This window comes from Strongyloides ratti (assembly GCF_001040885.1).
Source record: "Strongyloides ratti genome assembly S_ratti_ED321, chromosome : 2".
NCBI lineage: Eukaryota > Metazoa > Nematoda > Chromadorea > Rhabditida > Strongyloididae > Strongyloides > Strongyloides ratti.
Genome location: NC_037308.1, coordinates 13,297,688 through 13,321,189, shown reverse-complemented (window position 1 = coordinate 13,321,189; position 23,502 = coordinate 13,297,688). Strand labels below are relative to the sequence as shown.

The 23,502-nt window shown below is 19.5% G+C and overlaps 6 protein-coding genes across 6 annotated transcripts; 3 read left to right on the top strand and 3 right to left on the bottom strand.

Moving 5' to 3' along the window:
* Positions 1 to 3,701: 3,701 nt before the first annotated feature.
* On the bottom strand, positions 3,702 to 4,468 carry SRAE_2000424700 (Ubiquitin-conjugating enzyme E2 J1; the record flags this gene model as incomplete). The annotated part of the gene is made up of 4 exons (XM_024643093.1): positions 3,702 to 3,751; positions 3,797 to 4,268; positions 4,308 to 4,387; positions 4,444 to 4,468. The coding sequence occupies 4 exons, from the start codon at positions 4,466 to 4,468 to the stop codon at positions 3,702 to 3,704; spliced, it is 627 nt and encodes a 208-aa protein (XP_024508798.1).
* Positions 4,469 to 6,621: 2,153 nt separating this feature from the next.
* On the top strand, positions 6,622 to 6,858 carry SRAE_2000424600 (Hypothetical protein; the record flags this gene model as incomplete). Its single annotated transcript, XM_024643092.1, has 1 exon — positions 6,622 to 6,858. The coding sequence occupies one exon, from the start codon at positions 6,622 to 6,624 to the stop codon at positions 6,856 to 6,858; it is 237 nt and encodes a 78-aa protein (XP_024508797.1).
* Positions 6,859 to 11,156: 4,298 nt separating this feature from the next.
* SRAE_2000424500 (Zinc finger, C2H2 domain and Zinc finger, C2H2-like domain-containing protein) lies at positions 11,157 to 18,234 on the top strand (the record flags this gene model as incomplete). The annotated part of the gene is made up of 3 exons (XM_024643091.1): positions 11,157 to 11,408; positions 16,401 to 17,620; positions 18,093 to 18,234. 3 exons carry the CDS (start codon positions 11,157 to 11,159, stop codon positions 18,232 to 18,234), a joined length of 1,614 nt encoding a protein of 537 aa, XP_024508796.1.
* Positions 18,235 to 19,203: 969 nt separating this feature from the next.
* SRAE_2000424400 (Hypothetical protein) lies at positions 19,204 to 19,425 on the bottom strand (the record flags this gene model as incomplete). The annotated part of the gene is made up of 1 exon (XM_024643090.1): positions 19,204 to 19,425. The coding sequence occupies one exon, from the start codon at positions 19,423 to 19,425 to the stop codon at positions 19,204 to 19,206; it is 222 nt and encodes a 73-aa protein (XP_024508795.1).
* A 791-nt stretch (positions 19,426 to 20,216) lies between these two features.
* SRAE_2000424300 (Fatty-acid amide hydrolase 2) lies at positions 20,217 to 21,854 on the top strand (the record flags this gene model as incomplete). The annotated part of the gene is made up of 1 exon (XM_024643089.1): positions 20,217 to 21,854. One exon carries the CDS (start codon positions 20,217 to 20,219, stop codon positions 21,852 to 21,854), a length of 1,638 nt encoding a protein of 545 aa, XP_024508794.1.
* Positions 21,855 to 21,969: 115 nt separating this feature from the next.
* Positions 21,970 to 23,267, bottom strand: SRAE_2000424200 (Glycogen synthase kinase 3 alpha; the record flags this gene model as incomplete). Its single annotated transcript, XM_024643088.1, has 2 exons — positions 21,970 to 22,499; positions 22,571 to 23,267. 2 exons carry the CDS (start codon positions 23,265 to 23,267, stop codon positions 21,970 to 21,972), a joined length of 1,227 nt encoding a protein of 408 aa, XP_024508793.1.
* Between the last annotated feature and the right edge of the window lie 235 nt (positions 23,268 to 23,502).

Sequence of the window (23,502 nt, the reverse complement as noted above, 5' to 3'; positions counted from 1 at the left end):
TATTATGTGTTGGTATAAAAAACATATTAAAATAAAGAATGTTAATATCTTTTTTTTTATAATAAACCAAAATAAAAACATTAAAATGAATAATATTAATAATCTATTTTCTTATAAAGTGATTTAAAAACATTAATATAAATAGAAAAATTTAACAACAATTTTTTTTATCACAATAATTGTTATTTCAATTATATATTACACCTCTTTGAATTATTAATAACTAAAAATATGCCATTTATTTATAGACTTATAAATAAAAATTTTAATAAAGTTTTCTTATAATTTTTTTTTTTTAAAATAATTTTTAGTTGAGACATTAAAATAATATATTTTCATAAGCCTATATATATATATCTTTATATATATATATATATATATATTTTCTATTTATTTTATTATATTAAAATTTAATAAAAGAATAATAGAATCGGAGGAAATTAATACATATAAATATATACCATGAAAAAAAACACAATTATTTTTTAATATCTAAAAACAAAAAAAGTGATATTCTAATATACTAATGATATTTTATTTATTTGTTTACATGAAATGACAATTTTTTCAATATCAATTTTAATTGCTGGCTATTCATTTTAAAGATAATGTTGGAGGAAAATGATAAATGACTTTTTTGTAGTTTGTAGAATTGTGTTATTTTAATAATAATAATAATGGTAATAGTTTTTTCTTTTTTCTTTTTGATTAACTTTGTTTTTCAATGACAATTAACTTCTGATATATTTGAATGTATAATTTTTTTTATTACAATTTTATACTATTGCAATTAAAATTGGGTAATTTTAATTTTAAGTAAAGTAATTTTTATTTCAAGTAAAATAACTTCACTCGAATGATAAAGAATATTTAATTGTATGTCTTACAAAAAGTAAGTTTTTGTACGCGTGTTTTTGAATTTGGTTTCAACAAGAATGTATATATATATATTGATTATAAATAAAAAATCAGTTATTTTTTCCTTATTTACTTTAAAACTATTTATAAATTATGTACATAATTATTTATCTTTAAAAATAGTATCACATGGATTATTATTAAAAAAAATTAGTAGTATATGTTATTAAAGGACGCTTCTAATTTAAGTTATGCATGTGAATTTATGTATAACAAAACAATATCGTTAGAATATAAAAAAAGTTTAACATTTTGTTCAACATTTCTTATAACATGTCAAAACGATGAACAAAAATATATTACATTCTTAAAAAATAAAGACATCTTTTCATAAGATGTATGAATTATTTATAATGAATAAATTGAAAAAAAATATGTATTAAGTTCAATAAACACCATTAATATATATTATTAAAAAGTATATTTGATAAAAGTTTCAATGGTTAAAAAAAATGGTTATGAATAAATTTAAAAATTAAATACATTTTTTTAAAATATTTTACTTTTTTTAGATTGTATTTTAAAAATTTTTTTAGTTTAAATAATTAATTTATGTATTAAAATTTTATATTTTAAGTTGATTCATATTCTTAAAACAGTATACATTTTTTGTCAAATAAAAAAATGAAAATTTTTTCATTACATTTCATAGTCATTGAAAGCTACTAATCTTAATTGATATAATTTATTCGTAAACATTAATTAAAATTGTTATTTATGAAAACAAAATATATTAAATGTTGGTATTAAAATCGACTTAGATAAAACAATCTATTATTAAATATATTAACTTTTTTTTTGTTGGAAATATTAAAAAAAATTTATATTTCATATTTTAGAAAATAAAAATTTTTCTATTAATATAAAATGAATAATATAAAGTTTTCTATATTAAATATTATTTATTCATATAATTTATTATATGAGATAATTCAGTTTTTATCAGATATGGTAAACTTTAAACACATAAGTTTATCTTTTAAAATTGAAATTTCAAATTTATTTCAAAAAAGAAATTTCAATAGATTAAAAAGTTATGGATGTTAAGTATGAATTTAATTAAACAATTTTAAAAACTTAAAATTTTTAAATTTCTTTTATCATTTAAAAATGTACACTTGATATGAATGTTATATTATTAAATGTTATTGAAAATTTATATTTATATGGTATTAATATAATTGATTAGGATAACTTAATAAATTTTAAAAATCTCAAAATATTTTTTTGAAGAAGTAAGAATACATTTCAGTTACTTAAAACAACTAAAGCAATTACAGTAATTGCATTTTTCTTAAATATTAAATATTTAATTAAATTTCAAATAGATTGTTATTTTAATACAAACTAACAAAACTTTTTATAAAATTTACACCTGTGAAGGTCATATTAAAAGAGAAATATATATTTATATATTTATAAATTGATTTCATATTCAACAAAAAAAAATTTTTTGAAATTTGATTATTAAAGCTATTGATGTATACACATTATTTTTTTTTTTGCCAAAATTGATAATGATAAACAAATGTAAACAAAATTTATTATTACTTTATTAATATATTCATGATAAAATGATATTTTAAAAATTTTTCATCAACCAATATCTATCATTTACTTTTAAATTATTTAAATAGATATTGATATCATTCTTTTTGAAAATACTTAATATATGAAACATTAAAATTGATACCTATTTTTAAAAGTAAATAATTATTACATCTTTTCAAAATCATGATTAGAATTTAAATTTTAAAAAATATAATTGTAAACAGATTGATTCATGAATATTTTTCTTTGTTAACTACTTTGTACATAATTTTTCACAAAAGTAAATAATATTAGATATTAAAAAAATAAAGTTCATTTTGGTTTCTACATTGCTAAAGAATTTAATTTTGAAAATGTATTCTAAGATATATCTATTTCAAAAATTTGTTTACTTGAAAACGTTTCTTAAAAGTGATTCATTAATTATATTTTTAACATTGTTCTTTTATAAAAATTTGAAATTTTTTTAAGAAATATAAAAAGATTTTTAAAAATGCGATTCAATTTTTTATTATTAAAATGTAAAACATTTGAAAAATTTTTTATTTTGATTCAAATTGTTTTATAGACTTTCAGAACAAGGACTCTTTTCTTAATTCTAAGTATAATATACTGTAAAATCTTTGTTATCATAATATTAAAATAAGATTGCATTATTTTAATTTAAAAAAAATGATTAGATTTTTTCCTTTATCAATTATGTTATAAGCATTTTACTGCAATAAGTAAATTTTTACAAATCTAATCATTTTTCTAATCCATTTTTCTTATCAATATGTTTGTTATATTTATAGTTCAAAGTTTAAAATTTATTGTTTTTATTTTTCAGAAGGATCATTTATATAACATTCTTTATCATATACCACTTTGATGTTTGAAAATATTATATATACATATATATAAATTTTCTAATTTCGTAATTTTCTTTTGTGTTTTTAAAATTATTTTCCTTTAAAAATTAAAAAACATCACAATTAAAATATTAAAAATAGACAAAATTTTATTTATAAAAATAAAAAATTCATTAAAAATACAATTAGCCAAATTTTGAATAAATTATTTAAAAAAATTGACATTCAAATCGTGAAAATAATAAGAAAAAATGGTCCTACCAAAAATGAATAGTACGAACAAGTTTTCCCTTATTTACATTATATATAAAATTTTATTCTAATAGGAAAACTTTCGTAAACCAGCCTGAATTTAATGATATGATAACCATCAATTTTTTTTTATTTATTCAAAACTCCAAAGGTATATTGTAAAACACCGAGGATTGCTGCTACAAAACCAAAAATAATTAAAAGTGTTAAGGTACATTCGCTACTTTTAATATCATTTTTTTGTTGAGAATTTGAATTAGTTTCACCATTAGAAGTTAGGTTTTTAATATAGTTCTTTTTTTCTTCTTCGATTTCTATACCATACCATAATTTATATAAAGATGATTTGCATTTTTTACATTCATATATTGATGAGTACATTGCATATCGTTTTCTTACATTTTTATTTGCTGATATACTACCCACAGCACCTTGAGATTCTTCATAAAATAACGATATTAATCCTAAAATAGCTGTTCTAATACCCCAACTTGGGGACCATTGATCAGGATGAAAAGATGTATTACTCATACATATTTTTGTATTTGTTTGAAATCTTCCACTTTCCGAAATCATCCAAAAGTCTGGTGGTCGCATTGGATAATCTTTTGGAAGTATCATTCTACCATGATACAATCCATTAAGGTATTCTTTCTCTTTACCAATAAATGTAAAATGTATATCAAATAAATTATCCTAATAAATAAATAAAATATAATAAAAAAAAAATTTTACCTCGTTAACATGAATCTTAAAAATTTCATCTGTCTCTTTATTCATTAATTCTCTTATTTCTTTCATTATCCTCAAGGATGCTTAAAAAAAAACAAAATCAAATAATATTTACAAAAAAAAGACAATATTAACATACCTTGAGTATTTTTTGAATTTGGCATTTCTTTTTATTTATTTTTTTTAAAATTATTATTAATATAAAATGTTTAATACTTGATTTGAAAAAAAAAATATTTTTGTGGTATCTTAAAGGGACTTCATACAGGAAACAATATAAATATTTTCCAATTAGGACCTCATTTGAAAATTTTATTGTAAAAATGTCACTTTTTAAAATATTCTAATTTTATCACTGATCACTGTTACACTCTTCTTGTTTAAGTGTATTACACGAGTTCATATCAGGGTTATTTTAAGTACATTAAACAACAATTTAAAATTTTGAAGTACATGATAAATATATGAACTTTTTTAAAAAATCATTAACCTATATAAAAAAAAATTTCAATTTATTAAATATATTAATTTATATTTTATAAATGTTTGAAAGAAAATTGATTAATTTTTATAATATAAAATATTTGAACAATGTGATATATATTACATTTAACGGGGGAGTTTATCAACCCCAATGAACATATTTTATAATAATAAAAAAAGAAGAAAAAGTAAATATTCTAATACATAAACTTTTTTATTTTAATCTACCATCATCTCATTCCCTCTTTTATATATGAAAATATACACATTTTAACTATTGACATCAACTATAAATCCCCCATTTTTATTAGACGGCTATCTCTTCAACAACTAAAGAATTTTTACATCAAACTATTGGTATATTGGAAAATGTCCCATTCACATTGTCATAGAATATTTTTATATTTAATGAAGTTGCTAAATCTTTTTTTTTATTATTACACAATTCATTAAAATTATAAAATTTCTAACCTAAATAAATTTTATAATAAAAATTTATACTTCTTTTTTTTATTTTTTTTTCTTATTAAAATAATATTACCATAAATATTTGCTTCAAATATTATTGATAAAATATATAAATATTTCTTTTGGACACAATAAATATAATATATTTGGAATAAAGTACTAATTTTGTATTATTTTTGTACTATATTTTAAGGCATTTCTTTAAATTTATTGGTATATTTTATTTTAATTTAATTAAAATAAATTTAATTTAATTAATTAATTTTTACTTAATGTTTATTTTAATATAGAAGAATTTTTTTTAATTATATATTCTTTTTAATTTAATATTACATTTTTAATTGTAATATTGAAGTTATTTCTTTTGTAATAATTAAAATTATTTTATATGAAACTCAATTAAAGTTGATGTCTTTCTTGAATAACTTTAGTTTTTAACGTATATGATCTTTGATTTAATGTCATTTGACTTATATGCACCTGACAAATTAATATTAATAATTAAAGGTATATATAATTAAATCTCTTTAAAATTTTTCGAATAATTATTTTGTTACAAGATTTTAAACTATTACAATAGAAGTTTTACTATTTCATCATTCTTATTATAATCTTTATATGATGTATGACATTAATTATTGATAATTTAATGTAAAACTAATTTTAATTAGTTTAATAGACAAATGTTTATAATTTTTTTTTAACAAAAATATATATATCAACACTATTATTTTATTTATTTCATTGAAAAAAAAAAATTTTTAATTATTTTTTTAATACCTTTAACCTTATTTTACATTTTTGGTTTGATTAGAAGGATTATAAAATGTCATCGCTTTAAAATTATAATTAATTTAGAAAAAAAAATATTACATAGCGTATTGTGACTGGAAAAACCCTTTTCGTTGTTCCTACCTCTTTCCGTCGCGTGATATTTATTTATTATCAGACAGCCTATGGTATATATGTATATATAATATTATTAATAGTAATAATACATCACGAGTTTTATTAATTTTTTTTTTCTTGAAACTTGATTTATATTTATTATCTCACTGCTGAACATTTTTGTATACAATTTATTTTTTGTTATTTTTCAAATTTTGATCAAATTTGTATCATTCTCCTACTATATATATATATTTATATTATACTTATTTATAGTTTATTTTTATTTGTTTAAATGTATTAAAAATATTGTATATGAAATGTTATTTTTATTATATATAATATATATTTATAATTTTTTTTAGGTTGGGTTTTATTTGAAGGATTTCCTTCTCTTAGCTTCATTAGCTAACGTATCTTCTTTTCTTTAATTTCTATTTCCGGTAAATTTGTATTCAAATTTATTTTGCTTATTTTGATGTCTGGAAAAAAGGATTCATACATTCCTGAAGGTTTATTTAAGATATCAAGAGAAAGTGAAATGAAGATGGAAAATAGTTATTTTAAATTTGGAACAGGAAGTATTAACATGTTTAGTCAAATATTTTCAAAAACTAATTTAGAATCCATGAAACAACCAATGGATAATGAAAAAGAAAAAAAAGAAAAGAAGGATACGGAAATTAATAGACTTTGCGTAATGTATGGTTGCTAATGCTACATTTATTATATGTACCATTTCAAAATTAACTATTTTTAATCAAAAAATTATTATGAATAAAAAGTTTTAATCAAATTGGTTTAATCTTTCAAATTATAATCAAGTTTAAGAATTATTTAATTTTGCATAATTAATTTATATGGAAAAATTTTATTATTTTTTTTACTTATTTAAGATTTGAAAAAATTAACTATTATGAATAATGGTTTTTTATGTTCACTTAAATTAGAACTTTTTTATATTTTCTTATACAACCAAAAAGATCTCAAACATACTTTGCTATCTTATCGGAAAAATAAAAAAGAAATTAACTATATATTTTACCTTTGACAATTATTTTTATTTTTATTTTATCATTCTGATTAAATTGTCACCTTTAACTGACTATTAATTTCCATGTATTAAAATATTATATTATGATAAAAAAAAATAAAATATCAAAGATACCTCTGATTATAAATTTTAAAATTAATAAAACAAAAAAATGTAATGAAACTAAAAATCAATTATTAGTTGACATCTTTTTCATATGTGTCTCTTTTATAATCATAATTTTAAAATTTTTATCTCATTCTTTACTTATTGAGATATATATATATATATAACAATATTAGCTTCATTATATCTGAAAAGGTCTCTTTCTTTAAAGTTTAATATTCCATCAGCAAACTTTTTGTTGGCATCTTCTCAATCAAAGTATCATTAAATGCAAATTACATTTAGAAGTAACAAGTAAAAATATTTTATACATATATATACTAAGTAATTATGTATGATAAGGGATACTCATTATATTTATCATAATTAAATATCCCAACTTTTGTCACATATCATTAAAATCTTATTTATTTATAATCTAAAATTTTTACTAAAGTTTTTAAAAATATATTGTATTTTATTTAATCAAAATAAATAAATATTATTATATAAAAAGTAAAATGAATAAAACCAATTTTTTCCTATATATTAAAAAAAAAAAAATTTTTATATGCTTAAATGATTAATTAAATGTTTTACTGAACAGTTTTTTTTAAAATTAAAATTTAACATGTAAATAATATCCCCATAGTGTAATAATTATCTTTGATTCATATTATTTATATTTATCCACCATGTAGCTTATAGAAATTTTTGATAACATATTGTTAAAAATGTCAACAAGTAATATGACAAATTAAATATAATTTAATATTTCATATAAAGAAATTTTTTTTAATAATTCGTTTAAGGTTTACTTTTGCTAAATTATACCAATTTAATTGGTTTAATTAATTAAAATTAGTTAATTTACCTTTGCTTTTTCTTTTTAATTAATAATAGATAAAAAAATTAATAAATTAAGAAAAAGAGTGAATGTTAATTTATTTTTTTTTTATCTATCCATAGATTTAATGATTTTTACAAAGAAAAAAATAAGTAAAATTTAATGACACATAACATTTTTTAATTTTTTTTATTAAAACATTTTGTCATCTACAACATGTTTTCTGTACTCATTTTCCTAAAATTTGAATTTTGTATAAAAAAAAAAAATAAATATACACATATATATCAATTCTAAATATACTTTCCATTTTGTCATTGCCAATGCAAATTAATTTTTCTACATCATTCTTTCTGTCTCTTCATCATTCAATTATATCAATAAAAATATACTTCCTTCTTCAAAAATAACGTCTCTCCTATCTGTTCTTTGACAATAAAAAAATAAAGATGTTTTATTCAAATATACTCATTAATAATTTATATTTTAACAACAAAAAGTTTTTTTTTAATCTCTTGAAACATAAACATTTATCGTTTTTTTTATATAATCTTTTCTTATCTACAAAATAAAACCACCATACTCTTTTTTTTCTTCTTTTATTTAACTTTTTAATTACATGTAATTTTTTATCATAAATATTTTGTCATCACATACTTCATTTATTTCATTTTAATATGCAAATCAACTATCTATAACATCAACAAAAAAAAAATTAGACCATTAACAATTTTACTGCTTTTGTCTGAGGTATTTCTATTTGTGTGTCCATTAACACTAGATTATTTTATATCATTTGAAGCAATATATCTACAAAAAAAAAAAAACATCTGTCACCTACTTATATTTTTATTTTATACACTATCATAGTTATAATACATCATATATAGGAATGAACATTATATTAAGACCTTCTTTTAGAATATAATGCGTTTTCAACAAAGAAATGAAAAAAATTTTTCAACGTCAATTTTTATTATATGTTTCACCCTATTGAGCATAAAAATTATCCATTTTATCAGTTGTCATCTCCATTAAAAATAATGTATTAAAAAAAAAATTATTATTTTATCCCTTTCCTGTAGGTAATTTTTTTTTTTCTTTATTCTATCATGCAAGTTTTTTTACCTCAAAAAAGTAAATTTTTTTTATCAAACTAATTATTTATTATTTTTTATTTTCCCACAAAATCTAATAAATTTATATTATATATCACAACAAAAGGAAAAAAATAATAATAAATCTTTAATCACAAAAGTTGACTCTTGGCTATTCATTATTTTTACCAATATACATTAAATTGTATTCATCACTTGTTGATTAACTTTTTATTAACTAACTTTATAAAAATTTAATGATTAATTATATTATTTATGACAAAATTAATCTTTGTCTATCTTTGATCAACACCTAAAAACTTTATATATTCTTATCAACTTTTGATCCTCTTCAAATGAGGTGTGTAATTTTTTAGAAAGGTAAGAATTTTTAATATGTGTTTTTCTTTTGTCACATTTTTATTATCATAATATATATATATAAATTTTTATCAAATATTACATATATTCTACTATATCACTTTCTCTTTTGTTTTATCCCTCCTTTTATCATTTTTCTCTCTCACTCGACCATTGTCATTTATTCTTTTTGATAAATGTGTTATATATTTTATTATAGGATATAGAGTCACAAAAACTTCGAACGGCATTCTCTTTTTCTTGATCAGTATAATGTTGGTTCAACAATACTCGTCATCCACACAACTGGACCAAAACAAATAATACCAACTTCATTGGAGTAACTTTTTTTTTTTTTTTTGTCTGTCGTTTATTAATTTTACCTTGTTTATTGTTACACAATCATTTCTATTATTAAAATAAAAAAAAAAAAGCTATTTCAACTATATTTACTTGATACATTTCCAACTTTGTGTGTCCCTTTCATTATTTTTTTTTTTATACTCCTCCACATAATTTATCATACACCTCATTAACAAATAGTCATTCATTTTTTGATTTAAATATATTTTTATTTAATTATAAACAAATCTTTAAATTTTTATTATCATTACTATTGAAATTAAAAATTATAACAAATTTATTATACATATTTCTTTTCTCTATATCAATTCACAGGACAATAGATAGTTAATAAAAAAAAATAAAATAAAAGAATACATCCTTTTTTTTTAATATAAAATGATTTTGAGGACACAAAAACACACCAATAATTATTGTTAATAATACAAATATCAAATAACTTCTGGGGTATTTTAATATATAAAGATGAATATAAATTTTGTGTCTTTTAAAACAATACGTTTTATTTGAAAAAAAAAATATATATATATATATATATATATATACCTTTCTACTTATATAATGTTATCTCAATGTGTCAACTTAAAAATTTTAAAGTTGTAATAATATATATAATAAATATCTGATAATAATCATTTGATAATAGATATGATAGAAATTGAAAATGCCATCATTATTATAAAATTATTATATAATGTCCTCATTTTCAAGTTTTTTACAATTAATTTTTATATTAATACCTTCTATGATATTTTTTAATAATATTATTATTTTTCATATATATTATACATATTATATCTTTTTACTGATTACATTTTTCCTTCTTGATGTATATATATATCTATTGGAGACATATATTTTGATTAAATGATAATTAGTATTTCTTAGAAATTTTTTTTTTACTATTATTTCGTAAATTATTTTTATATATAATTTACATTTAATAAAATGTTACTGCATTTCAATATATATTTTCTATCTTATATTATCTTTTTTTAAGTTTTTTTTATATTATATTTTAATCTTGGTGATAAAAAAAATTTTTTTGAAAAACTATCACGAAAGTATAGATTTTTGTTTCTTTTTAATATGACAAGATATTTATTAATATATATTTTAATATTTATAAATAATTTTTTATATGATTAAATATTTTTAATAAATTTATTTATTTTAGTGATAATTTTTAATTAAAAACCAAAGAAAGTATGGTGGATGTACCAACGACATCCGATGAATCAAGGTATCATACAGCAAATGAGAAGATGGAAGCTCAGTTGTCTGACCAAATTGAACCATACCTATTTGCATCATTATTTCAAAGTCATGTTCTTCCAGTTCGTTTAAAAATACTTTATGATACAGTTTTAGACAGGTTATCATTAAAAAAGAAATTAGCTTTATTGAAAACTTTTGGGTGGACCCTGGAAGATTATGAAAGAGGATATATTAAAGAAGTGGCAAGTTAAATTTATAAAAAAAAAAAAAAATTATATGTATTACTAATTTTATGAATGTCCTATTCATCAAATGGACATGTAATTTTATGTCATCAATCTGTCCTTATTGTAAAAAAAAACTACCACTAGTAGACTTCTTCTTTTTCGGCAAGTCAATTTTACATATTATATTAAACCTTCTTTTTTTGGACCAAAATGAAAGAATATTTTTTTATTCATATATATATATGTATATATATATTGGTTTTAACAAATTTTTTTAAATTCTTTCTATTAAATAGTTAATATAATCTTTATAAATAATAACTTCATTTTCATGTCTCCATTCTTAAAATTTTAAAAAATAAAAAAGAGAGAGACACACATGAAACAATAGAGTTAGTTGTAGTCAAGGAAAGGACGCCATCCTGACTCTCTTAATAATATAAGCCATTTATTAAAAAGAAAATAATAACTGTAAAAAAATATTGACAATTGTTATATAATATGCTACCACTGCAACTACTATCTTATTATTATTTTAATTTTTTTTTTTCTAATAAATAATAAGTCTTTACATTTTTTACTTTTAATCTATGATTTAAATGTAATAATATAAAAATAAAGAATATATATTGTTTTTTCTTGACATTATTAATTGTTCCCTTAATTTATGATAATCATTTAATTCTCTCCATGTTTCTTCAATCTCGGCATTTACTCTTTCTTACTCAAAATTTGGTAGCGGTAACCTTTCTTTATTTTATCATAATGTTTTTTTTTTTATTTTTTTTACCACCATCACTTTCCGCTTCCATGAAAAAGAGCAAATAATTTAAGTGTATAATGATCAAAAAAAACTTTTTAACAGTCAATATTTTCTCATCACCATTCGTTGATTCATTTTTTAGTATATTTTTTATTTTAACAACATCTAATAATACCGCCATCCCCATTTACATAACCCATTAGTCGGTGTGTGAATCATAAAGAATTAACTTCTATTTTTTTGAAACCGTCATAAAAATTTTGTTATCTAAAATTTTATACAAATTAAATTATAACAATATTACTATATTAATGTGCCATATCACTTTTTCATGATGACGACAAAAAAAAAAAGACGGTAGTATGATGATTCCCATATCTATAAATATTCGAAATCAAATAATTATAAAATTCTTCTTTGCAAATTTTATATAAAATTTTATGATACCCTTTTTTACATAATCGTCTCTTTTTTCAAATGTCTTGGTAAATCAAATTAAAGGCACATAAATTTATAATCTACCTTTAAGAACAAACTAACTTTTATAGTCTTTTTTGTTATAAAAAGTTTTTTATATACTAAATTGACTTTAACATTATCTTTTAATGATCATTAAAGAAACATTTATTTTGACATTTTTTAAACATCATGAGCCATAACATTAAGTAAACATTTTTATTAAAAAAAAAACTTTTCAATTGTTTCTTTTTTTTTAAAAATGATCTTTTAAAAGCTTTTTTTATAGTCATTAAATATTATTAATAGAATATTCTTAAAATTTATAATTTCTCATATTTTTAATTCTTAATTTTTTTTTAAAACGTACCTTGTTATTTTTTGTTTAAAAAAAAAGTTTCCCTCATTCTTTACATTCTTATCTAACATTTTACTAATTAAATGAATATAAAACAAAATTAAAAAAAAAAAAGAAAATGCAAATAAGCCACACTAATTTTTACAACATTTCATTAACATATATTATATAATTTTAATTTAAAAATATTATTAGTATGTACTTAGTTAATGTATTCAATTAAAAAGTAATATAATTCTAGATTATCTAATAAAATAATAATTATTTTATTCACATTTTTTTTAAATTTTTATAAACCATATTTTTTTTTTACAACCAGACATTTATTTTTTTGTATTTAAAAAAAAAGTTTGGGAAAATTTTATAGGAAATGTCATAAGAATTAATAAAATTAAATTTTTTTGTAAATACTTTCTTTGATCTATAAAAATAAAACAAGATCAAAATGGTAGGAAAAAGAAAAGATACATTTTTATTTAAAATATATATATTTTAAAAAATATATATAAGTAGAAATTTTTTTTTTTTAAAAAACATTTGTTATATTTAAAGAATAATAATAATAATGTGTAGGTAGTGATAATGAAAAGTTTCCACCTAATATATAAGGAAAAAAAGAAACATGTTAATAAGGGAAAAAAAACCTAATAATATATTTCTCATAAATTATTCTTATTTGTAATCATCAAAATGTTATTTGGTAAGAAGATGATATGTACTTTAGTAAAAGAAAATTATTCTTTCTTTACATTAATATATTTTACTTTCCTTTCTTTACTTATATTAGTAAAAAAAAAAAATCTTGCCTTTTTAATAATATTGTTAAAATATTATTGTTATCTTTTTTTTTTTAGAAAATATATAGATATATTATTTATATCCTAGTATTACTTTTTTTGAAGTTTTTTTTTTGTCATATATTTCTTTAAGTTGATTAATTAAGTAGAATATCTTATGAATAGCTAATTTTTTTTTTGTATATAATTTATAATAACAATAAAATAAGAAACCTTTTCTTACAGATTAGTGATAAAATATTATCTATAAAAAGATATAAATATTTTTGAAAAATTTTTACCACAAAAATATCTACTAAATATCGTAATCTATTTTACTATATAAATTTAAGATAGATAGATACATTGACATATATATCTATAAAAATGTCTCTTTCATTCTCTGTCACATTATATATATATCTTTAATATTTTTTTTTCTATAATCACTATCCATCTCTTATCATCAAACTTTTAGAAGATATTTTTGTAGAAATATTAAAATAAAAAGATTCATATCAGTAGTTTTGATATTATATACATGTTATAGTTATTGAAACAGTAATTTGTCATAACATCCCAGGAGTAATGATGTGATGGCAAGTTGAATGAGTTGAAAAGGAGACATATCTAACTTGTCAGTACCATTATAATAATCTGGTATAAAAGTAACTGTCTACATCTGGTAGTATATAAAATATTCTTGATTTAACTATTTTATTTTATATAATATAAGAATATTATGACATTTTATAATAGCTCCCTAATCACTATTCTTATCTAAACTTACAAAAATTAGATTTAAATTAGTTTAATGACAAAATAGACAAGAAATATATTTACATGACAAAGTAAGATAAAATTATACTTTATCTCTCCTGTCTAAATCTTATTTATTCTTCTTCATATTATCAAAAAAAAAATAGAATACTGTGATATTTATTTATTTTTTTATCAATAAACTCAATTATTTACACTATCAAAACCTATTATTTAAAAGATATATATTTAAGGATAAAAGATTTAGGATGTCACCTATAATATTTTAATTTCCGATTCCATAAAATATATATCATCCCTAAAAGAGATAATTTTAAAAAAAAAAAAGATAGTTTCTTTCTTATTTTAACAATAAATTTAAAAAAATTGGCATTTTTAGAAAATAATATCTTTCTTTTTTTTTGAGATTAACAAAAAAATATTAAAAAGATTCATTGGTTCGGAGTTATCTTTTTAGATGTGTATTTATATTTACATATATGTACCAATCTAATAAATTGAATACAAATAATGTTTACCAATAAATTAGTCTCATTCAATTTTGACAATCTCTATAATTTTTTTAACAATTTAAAAAAAAAAGGTATTTTATCTATTTATATACATTAAAAGAAATCATTATATAAAAGATAATAATATACGTTATTGTTTTATCAAAATGTATTTATATCTTTGTCTATAAATGTATAAATATAATATAAATATATATATATATATATTTGAGAACGGCTATCATTTCAATTTATGTTGAAAGATAAAACATTTATTTTTTTTTATGTTAAAACAAAAAGAATCATATTTTGAAAAATGCCATTATCAAGTCATTTTTACATCATTTATCAAAAATCTTACATATATATGTTATATATACATATCTAGATACTCACCACTTTTTTAAACACTATCATTTGTATTTGTCTTTTTACTATTAAATGCTACCACCCTTTTTGATTTCTCTTTCTACAAAAGACCTTTGAGACTCCTTCTTCTTTTGACATATTATCATTCGTCACCAAAAAGTCAAAAAAGTTTTATCACTTCAAAATTGTATATACTATCATTACTTCTTAAAAGATATCGAAAAATTTTTTTGACAATAAACATGAACAATATTTATGTAAATATATTTGCCCTTTTCTTTAAACAATAATCTTTTTACCTCAGTTAAAAAGATATATTAAATCCCTAAAGTGATTCTATATCTTTGATACAATAATCTATTTTTACAAAAAAAAAAATTCGTATTATATATTTTTATATGATATGCCACTTTTCATAAAATTTTTAAAGTACAATATCTCTAGTAATTCTTATGTCTCTTTTAACTTATTTCTTCTTTAACAACTATACTATCATTATCTATAACATTTTTTTTTCTTGATATTTATGGCAATGAAATGTTTAAATACATGTTCCCTTTAAAAATTTATTTTTACTCACTGTCTCAGAACATAACTTTACCACCATTTATACATCTATTAACTATTAACATACACATAAAAGAAAAAAAAAATTGCTAACAGGAAGGCTGGCAATTGTGATTGGTGGTGACGGAGTGAAATATAGATACGCCTACCTTTTAACTTAATGACATTATTAAAGACACCCAGATTGAACTCCTATCATTTTTTAACTTCATTCTTTTCTTCATTTTATATTTACTTAATTCAATTTTATACTATTTTTTTTTTGTAAATTTATTTTTTACACATATTTTGTAGACATTCCTAAATCTTTTTTTTTTTTATAAATATTTTTTAAGAATGGGAGGAACTAATCTATTTACTGCTGAAAATCTAGCTAAACCTGATATAAAAAAGGTTCATAATAATATTATATCTCTTAATTAATAGTTTTTTTTTATACAATTATAGATAAAAATAAATGAACCAATAATAAATATTAATATACCAACATTACAAAATGAACTTCATACAATGCAACGATTTGGTGTTGATTTTAATCATGCCTCAACATTAATTGAACAATTTAAAAATAGTTTTATGCCAAGTATTTTTCAAAATTGTAATCCTAATCAAAATAATATTAATATTATTAAACAAACAATAGAATGTTTTAAGAAACAAGATAATGATAATGGTTCTGTTGGGACAAGTATTTCAAATAAATCTGATCATATTATTAATTCTAAAAATATTGATACACTTCCACTTTTATCACCATTGTCAAATTCATCTGGTACAATAGTTGATGGAAATAGTAATATACAACTTCAAATATCAAATAATATTATTAATGATATTTCAAAGGTTAAAACATCTACAAATGATGAGATCAAAGGTGATAGTAATAAAATAAATGATAATCGTATAAATCGTGGAACATCATATGGAAAAAGTAATAAAAAAAGAGTACAATGTTTACAATGCCTAAAGACATTCTGTGATAAGGGAGCATTAAAAATTCATACATCAGCTGTTCATCTTAAAGAGATGCATAAATGTACAGTTAATGGTTGTGCTATGATGTTTTCATCAAGAAGATCAAGAAATAGACATTCAGCAAATCCAAATCCAAAATTGCATATTAATACAGCAATACATCCTAGATCAGTTATGCAAATGGTAACACCACGTCTATCAATACCAAAAAATATATCTATGAATGGTAATAAAAAATTTAAAAATCATAAAATTTCAAATTTTACAAATTCAATGGACACCTCAAGTAATATTTCTCTTTTAAATGTTCCATCAACAGATTTATTTTTACAAACACATCTTAAAAATAATAATAATAGTAATAATGATAATATAAAACAACAAGATAAAATTATGACACCAGAAGCATCACCAAAAGAAAATAAACCAGATTTACTTTATCATCAATCATTAACTAATACATATAATAATGGAGGAATATTTGGTAATATTAATAATATATTTTTACCATCAACAAATTTTCTTAATTTTAAACATTCAATAGAAAGTCCATTACATCACCAGGGAGGAGGAATACTTTCTCATCAATCTATCACTCCATTATCAACAATCATTCCACAACCATCAACTACAACATCATCAACAACAACAAATAATATTTTTACTAATCTTCAGAAAGCAGAAGAATTACGGTAAGAGAATCTAAAATAAAACTTTTATATATATATATATAAGAGAATGACTATATCATTAGTGTCTCATAAAAAAATATCATCTGACACAGGGTCCCTAATATAGATGAACTTAAAGAATACCTTTGACATTTAACATTTACCTAAATTTTTTGTCATCTAAAAATACCGTAAATGAGTAAGATGTTTAGTAAACCTTTATTAAAATACAAAAATAATACAAGTCACCGGTTTCATCACAATTTTTTTATTATAAATTATATATTACACATGATATGACTGATTTATTTTGATATTGTTTTATGGGATGATTATAATGAAAAAGAAATTACTATATATCTTCATAGTAGAAATATTTATATTCTATATATAATATTATTTTAAAGAAAAAAAAAAGAAGAAATCTTTATATATTTATTTATATAAAATAATAATTTTTATAATATATATATGTATTTTTTTTTTATTTTAGGAAAGTTCTTGTTGGTAATAATCAAATAATAGATGGGACAGGTACCAATAAAACTATTAATATTGAGGGAAGAGAAAATTTAGTTGATTTAATGAGAAGACTTCAATATACCTCTTTACAAAGTGAAATGTTCAAGCAATAATATATATATATATACATATATATATTTATATATCAAAGAAAAAAAAAAAACTGTACATAAATTATAAAAATATATAACTATAATTTTAATGTTATGTATTTAAAAAAAAGAAAAATTTTTAATTTAATTTTTTTTTTAATAGTTTCTTAAAACAAGAACAAATATATAAAAATATATATATTCTTTTTTTAGGTAACTCCTAACTTTACAAATATTCTTTTTTTTTTTCCATCTATATACTAGCCATATTTTTTATTATATATAAAAAAAAATGTGAAAACTTTATTTTAGTCTTTTTTTTATTGCTTAATTAATCTCTTTTTTTTTATTATTAATATTTTGTAGGTCTCATTAGAAAATAAAAGAAATCGCTAAGTAAAAATTATATTATATTTTGATTTATGAAAGGTAAATAAAAGATATTAACATTAATATATGTATATCTTTTTTTTTCTTTCGTTATTATTATCTTTTTTTATTATGAAATAAATATATACTTTTTTTAGTGTATTTTTTTTTGTTAATTAAATATGGTCCATTTGTATATTTCATTTTTTTCTATAATATGTCTTTTAAAATGAAAAACCAATCTATTAAGTGTTGACAGTAGTAATAAAAGTGGGAAAAAAAATTTTTTTTTTTTCATATTCAATTGGATTGAAAAATGTAGAAATTAAATTTAAGCAAAATACAAATTGTGAAGAGTATAAAAAAATTTTTTATATTTAAAATAAATTTTTACTTTAATGATTAATTATTATTATTCAAATTTATTATGATAATTAAAGCAGAAATATTTTTGTAGTATAAAATTAATAAAAGTATTATATATTTTTTTTCAAATAAATTTTTCGTTTTTGAAATAATACATTAAACATCAGCATAAATTAATTAAAAATTATTATTTAAAAAGAGTAAAATTAAAATAAATGTGTAACTTTCTCATTAAATGATTTTAGAAATATTTCTCTAATCTTCTCCATTTCTACTATCATTTTCAAGAACTTTTTCTTCCTTTATTTTGTTACAATCATTATTAATTGATGTTGTGTTCATTAAAACCATATCAAGCATTGCTTGCATTATTTCAACATCTTTATCATCATCATTTTCATTAGTCTTGAAAAGCATATTTACTATCTTATCTGCAGCCTGATAAATTCCTGATTTTTTATTTTCATCACTTGACATTTTCTTTTCCAAAAATTATTCTTTAAAACTATATTTCTCAGTAATGATAAAATTATTAATAATTGTCAAAATAATTTTCAAATATTTTTTATAACGTAAATATTTAAATATTCCAAATAACAAAAATTATTCTTAAAATGAATATTTATTTAAAATAAATCAAATATGTTATTAATATTATTAAATTTTCTCTCAATAAAATTATTCTAATTTTAAATCTTTAAAGTTCATAACATTTTGATATAATCTGATTTTGTATATATAATGACAAAAATATGTTTAAACTATCAAACAAAAACCTATCATAAAAATGATATAAATAATATTTTTTAATCAAAAATGTTATCATATAGTACATACAAAAAGAAAATCTTTTATTCTTATTAGATTAAATAGTTTTTTTTTGTTTTAAAATAATAATATGTAATTGAGAAAGAAAATTTAAATACATATTTTAATAGTATAATAATTTTTTACTTTCCAATTTAAGCTTAAATTACCATCATCTATTATTCTTTTTTTAGGAATACATTTATCTTTTACTATATATACTCAAAAAAATTAATTTTTAACCCAGTTAAAACTGTCTTGGTTTATAAATATATATTTATATATATTTTTTTTAAATTAAATTTTTTTTAGCCATCTTACACTTTATAAAAAGATTTTTTTTTTTAAAAAAATCTAATCTTTTAAAGTTAAAATTATAACAAGAAATAAAAATCAAGAAAATTTTTTTGTCAACATTTTTTATTTATTTTATCTATAAATAATAATTATTATAATCTAAGATGGTTTTATTATTTCCTTTTATTGACTCAGAAAAAATTTATCAATTACCTTATGTAATTATAGTATTCCTTCAATTTACCCATACAATATATTGTACCATTATTAATACAATTTTTTATATTTATCTATTTTTAAGTAAAAAAAAATCTTTACCAAAAATAGAAAATGAACTTCTTTTAATTCCTGGTAGTGAATGTGCTAGAATGATAAGAAATAAAGAGATATCTTCTTATGATTTAGTTAAAGCATATATTGATAGGCAAAAACAAGTTAATCCTTATATTAATGCTGTTGTTATGGAAAGATATGAAGATGCCTTGAATGAAGCTAAAAAAATAGATAAATTTTTAATTAATATTCAACCTGATACAAAAGAATATTATAGAATTGTTGAGGAGAAACCATTACTTGGTGTACCATTTACATTAAAAAATTCAATTAAATGTAAAGAATTTTCTCCTATTTCTGGAGTTGTTTGTAGAAATAATTGTAATACAAAAGCTGACATCTTTTGTAAAGGTATTGAGAGATGGAAAGAAGCTGGTGGTATACTTATAGCATCAACTAATGTACCAGAATTATGTATGTGGATAGAAACTAATAATAAAGTTTGGGGTAGAACAAATAATCCATATGATATAAGAAGAACAGCTGGTGGTTCATCAGGTGGTGAAGGTGCCATTATTGCTTCTGGTGGTAGTTTATTTGGTGTTGGTAGTGATATAGCTGGATCTATTAGAATACCAGCATCTCATTGTGGTATTTTTGGATATAAAAATACTCCTAAAAGTATTGATGTTACTGGACATGTTCCAGAACCTGATGATAAAATTATGAATATGATTGCTCAAGCTCCAATGGCAAGATATGCATGTGATTTAAAATTAATTTGTAAAATTTATATGTCATATGAAGAAAAAATTTTATTAAAAATGAATGATGAAGTTGATATAAATAATTTAAAGTTTTATTATATTGAAGATTTTAGTTATATGGAAGCTCAACCAGTAACAAAAGATTGTCTTCAAGGAGTTCGTAGTGTTATAAAAATGCTTGAAGATTATAATAAATTTGCCATTAATATTTGTATTGATGAATTTAAATATACAAATGTTCTTTGGCAGGCAACATTACAAGAACATACAAATGATGATGTAACTGGAATATCATGTTATATGAATAATTTTTCTCCTGTCAAAATTCCATTTTTAAAAGAATCATTAAAAAATATTTTTAATCTTAAAAGTGATCATGATTTAGGAGTTATGTTATGGCTTTTTGAATTTGGAAATATAAGATTTTTACAACCAAAATTAAAAAGAAAATACATTGAAATGAGAGAAAAATTGATAAAAAGAATAAATGATATATTAGGTGATAATGGAATATTAATTGTACCTGGATATCCAACTGTAGCACCACCACATAATCATCAATTATTCCTTAGAATGGATAAATCATATACAGAAATATTTAATGTTCTGGGTCTTCCAGTTATAACATGTCCAATATTTTTAGATTCATCTGGTATTCCTGTTTGTGTACAAATAGTTGCTGGTAAAAATCAAGATAGACTCTTATTTACATTTGCTGAAGTAATTGAAAAAAAATTTGGTGGTTGGAAAGAACCAAAATAATTTTAAAAAAATTTATTTCTTATTATTGTCAAATAAATTACATTTTAGTTTATTGTTTAAACAAAATATCTAAAATTATTAATATCAATATGATTGTTCCTAAAAAAAAAATTGGTTAATGTTGTTCATTATTTTTGATTTCTTGACTTAAATTTAAAGAGATTGTTGCTGATTCTACTGTTCTTTGAAGGCATTTAACATCTCCATCAATACCATCAATTAAATCATCTCTTGTTAGTAAAGTAAATGGTTTATCATTTCTTTTAACATCTTTTTCAAAAAGTTCTCGAAATATTTTATTTTGAAGAAATTTACTACCAGATAATCTTTTATTTGGATTATATACTAAAACTTTTTTTAATAATTTAATTAAATCTTTGTTAACATTTTGTGGAAAAAGATGTTTATATGGATTAACATCATCTTTTTTTTTTAAATTTCCTAATGATATTGCTTTAAGTATACCTTCTTCATTATCAAGAATTTCTTTTTTTTCTTTATTAATTTTCATTATTTCAATATCTTCAATTGATAATTCTCCTAAGCATTCATATATTAATCTCATTTGATCATTAGTATTTTTACCTCTTAATAATATATTACCTTTCATCATTTCTCCCATTACACATCCACAACTCCAAACATCTAAAAGAAAAAAAAAATTAAAAATAAAATTAAAGATTCTATATTCATTGAATATTCTAATGTAAGCATACCAATTCGAATATTATATTTTTCAGAACCAAGTAATAATTCTGGGGGACGATAATATCGTGTAACATTGTAACTAAGACTTTTAGAACCACTTTCAATTAATTTTGAACTTCCAAAATCACCTACTTTTAATAATCCACTAACAGGATCAACTAAAATATTATGAGGTTTGATATCTCTATGAGCAATACATAATTGTTCCATATAATTTTGTGCCCTAAAAAGTTGCCATGTATATAATTTTATATCAAAATCTGATAAAGGTTTTTTATTTTTTGATATAATTTGATGTAAATTAAATGGCATATACTCAAAAACCATTGATATACATCTTTTATTTCCATGTTTTGGAATAATACGGAAACAATAATAAAGCATTATTAAATTTTTATGTTTTCCTTTTCTAAGTAAACTTAATATTTTTAATTCTTTGACAGTCTCCAATTCAATAACATTCTTTCCAGTTGCACATCTTTTATCTACCCATGTATTTTTTATTGCTACTTGTTTTTTTATTGGATTTATTATTGAACCATAATAAACATTTGAAAAAACTCCATAAGATATTAAATGCATATTCTGAAATTGTACATGTTCCATTTTATCAATTTCTAAATTGAAACATTTAAATGATAATGGTGTTGGTGATAAATTGTTATGATAGTTTGTCTTTTTTTGAGTGACATGACTAGTCACCATTTTATTATAAAAAAAAATATGATTTCTTTATTTTTTTTTACTTTTAATTAAAAACGAGAAATTGTAAAAATTTATATTATAGCATATATTAAAAATTGATATTTAAATTTAAAAAAAATTTGAATATCATATTAAATTTTATTTTTTTCATAAATTTACAAATTTAAAATAAAAATTAATAATAAATTAAAATATTATATTGACATAGTTCTCCTTCATCCAAAAGATTTTGACT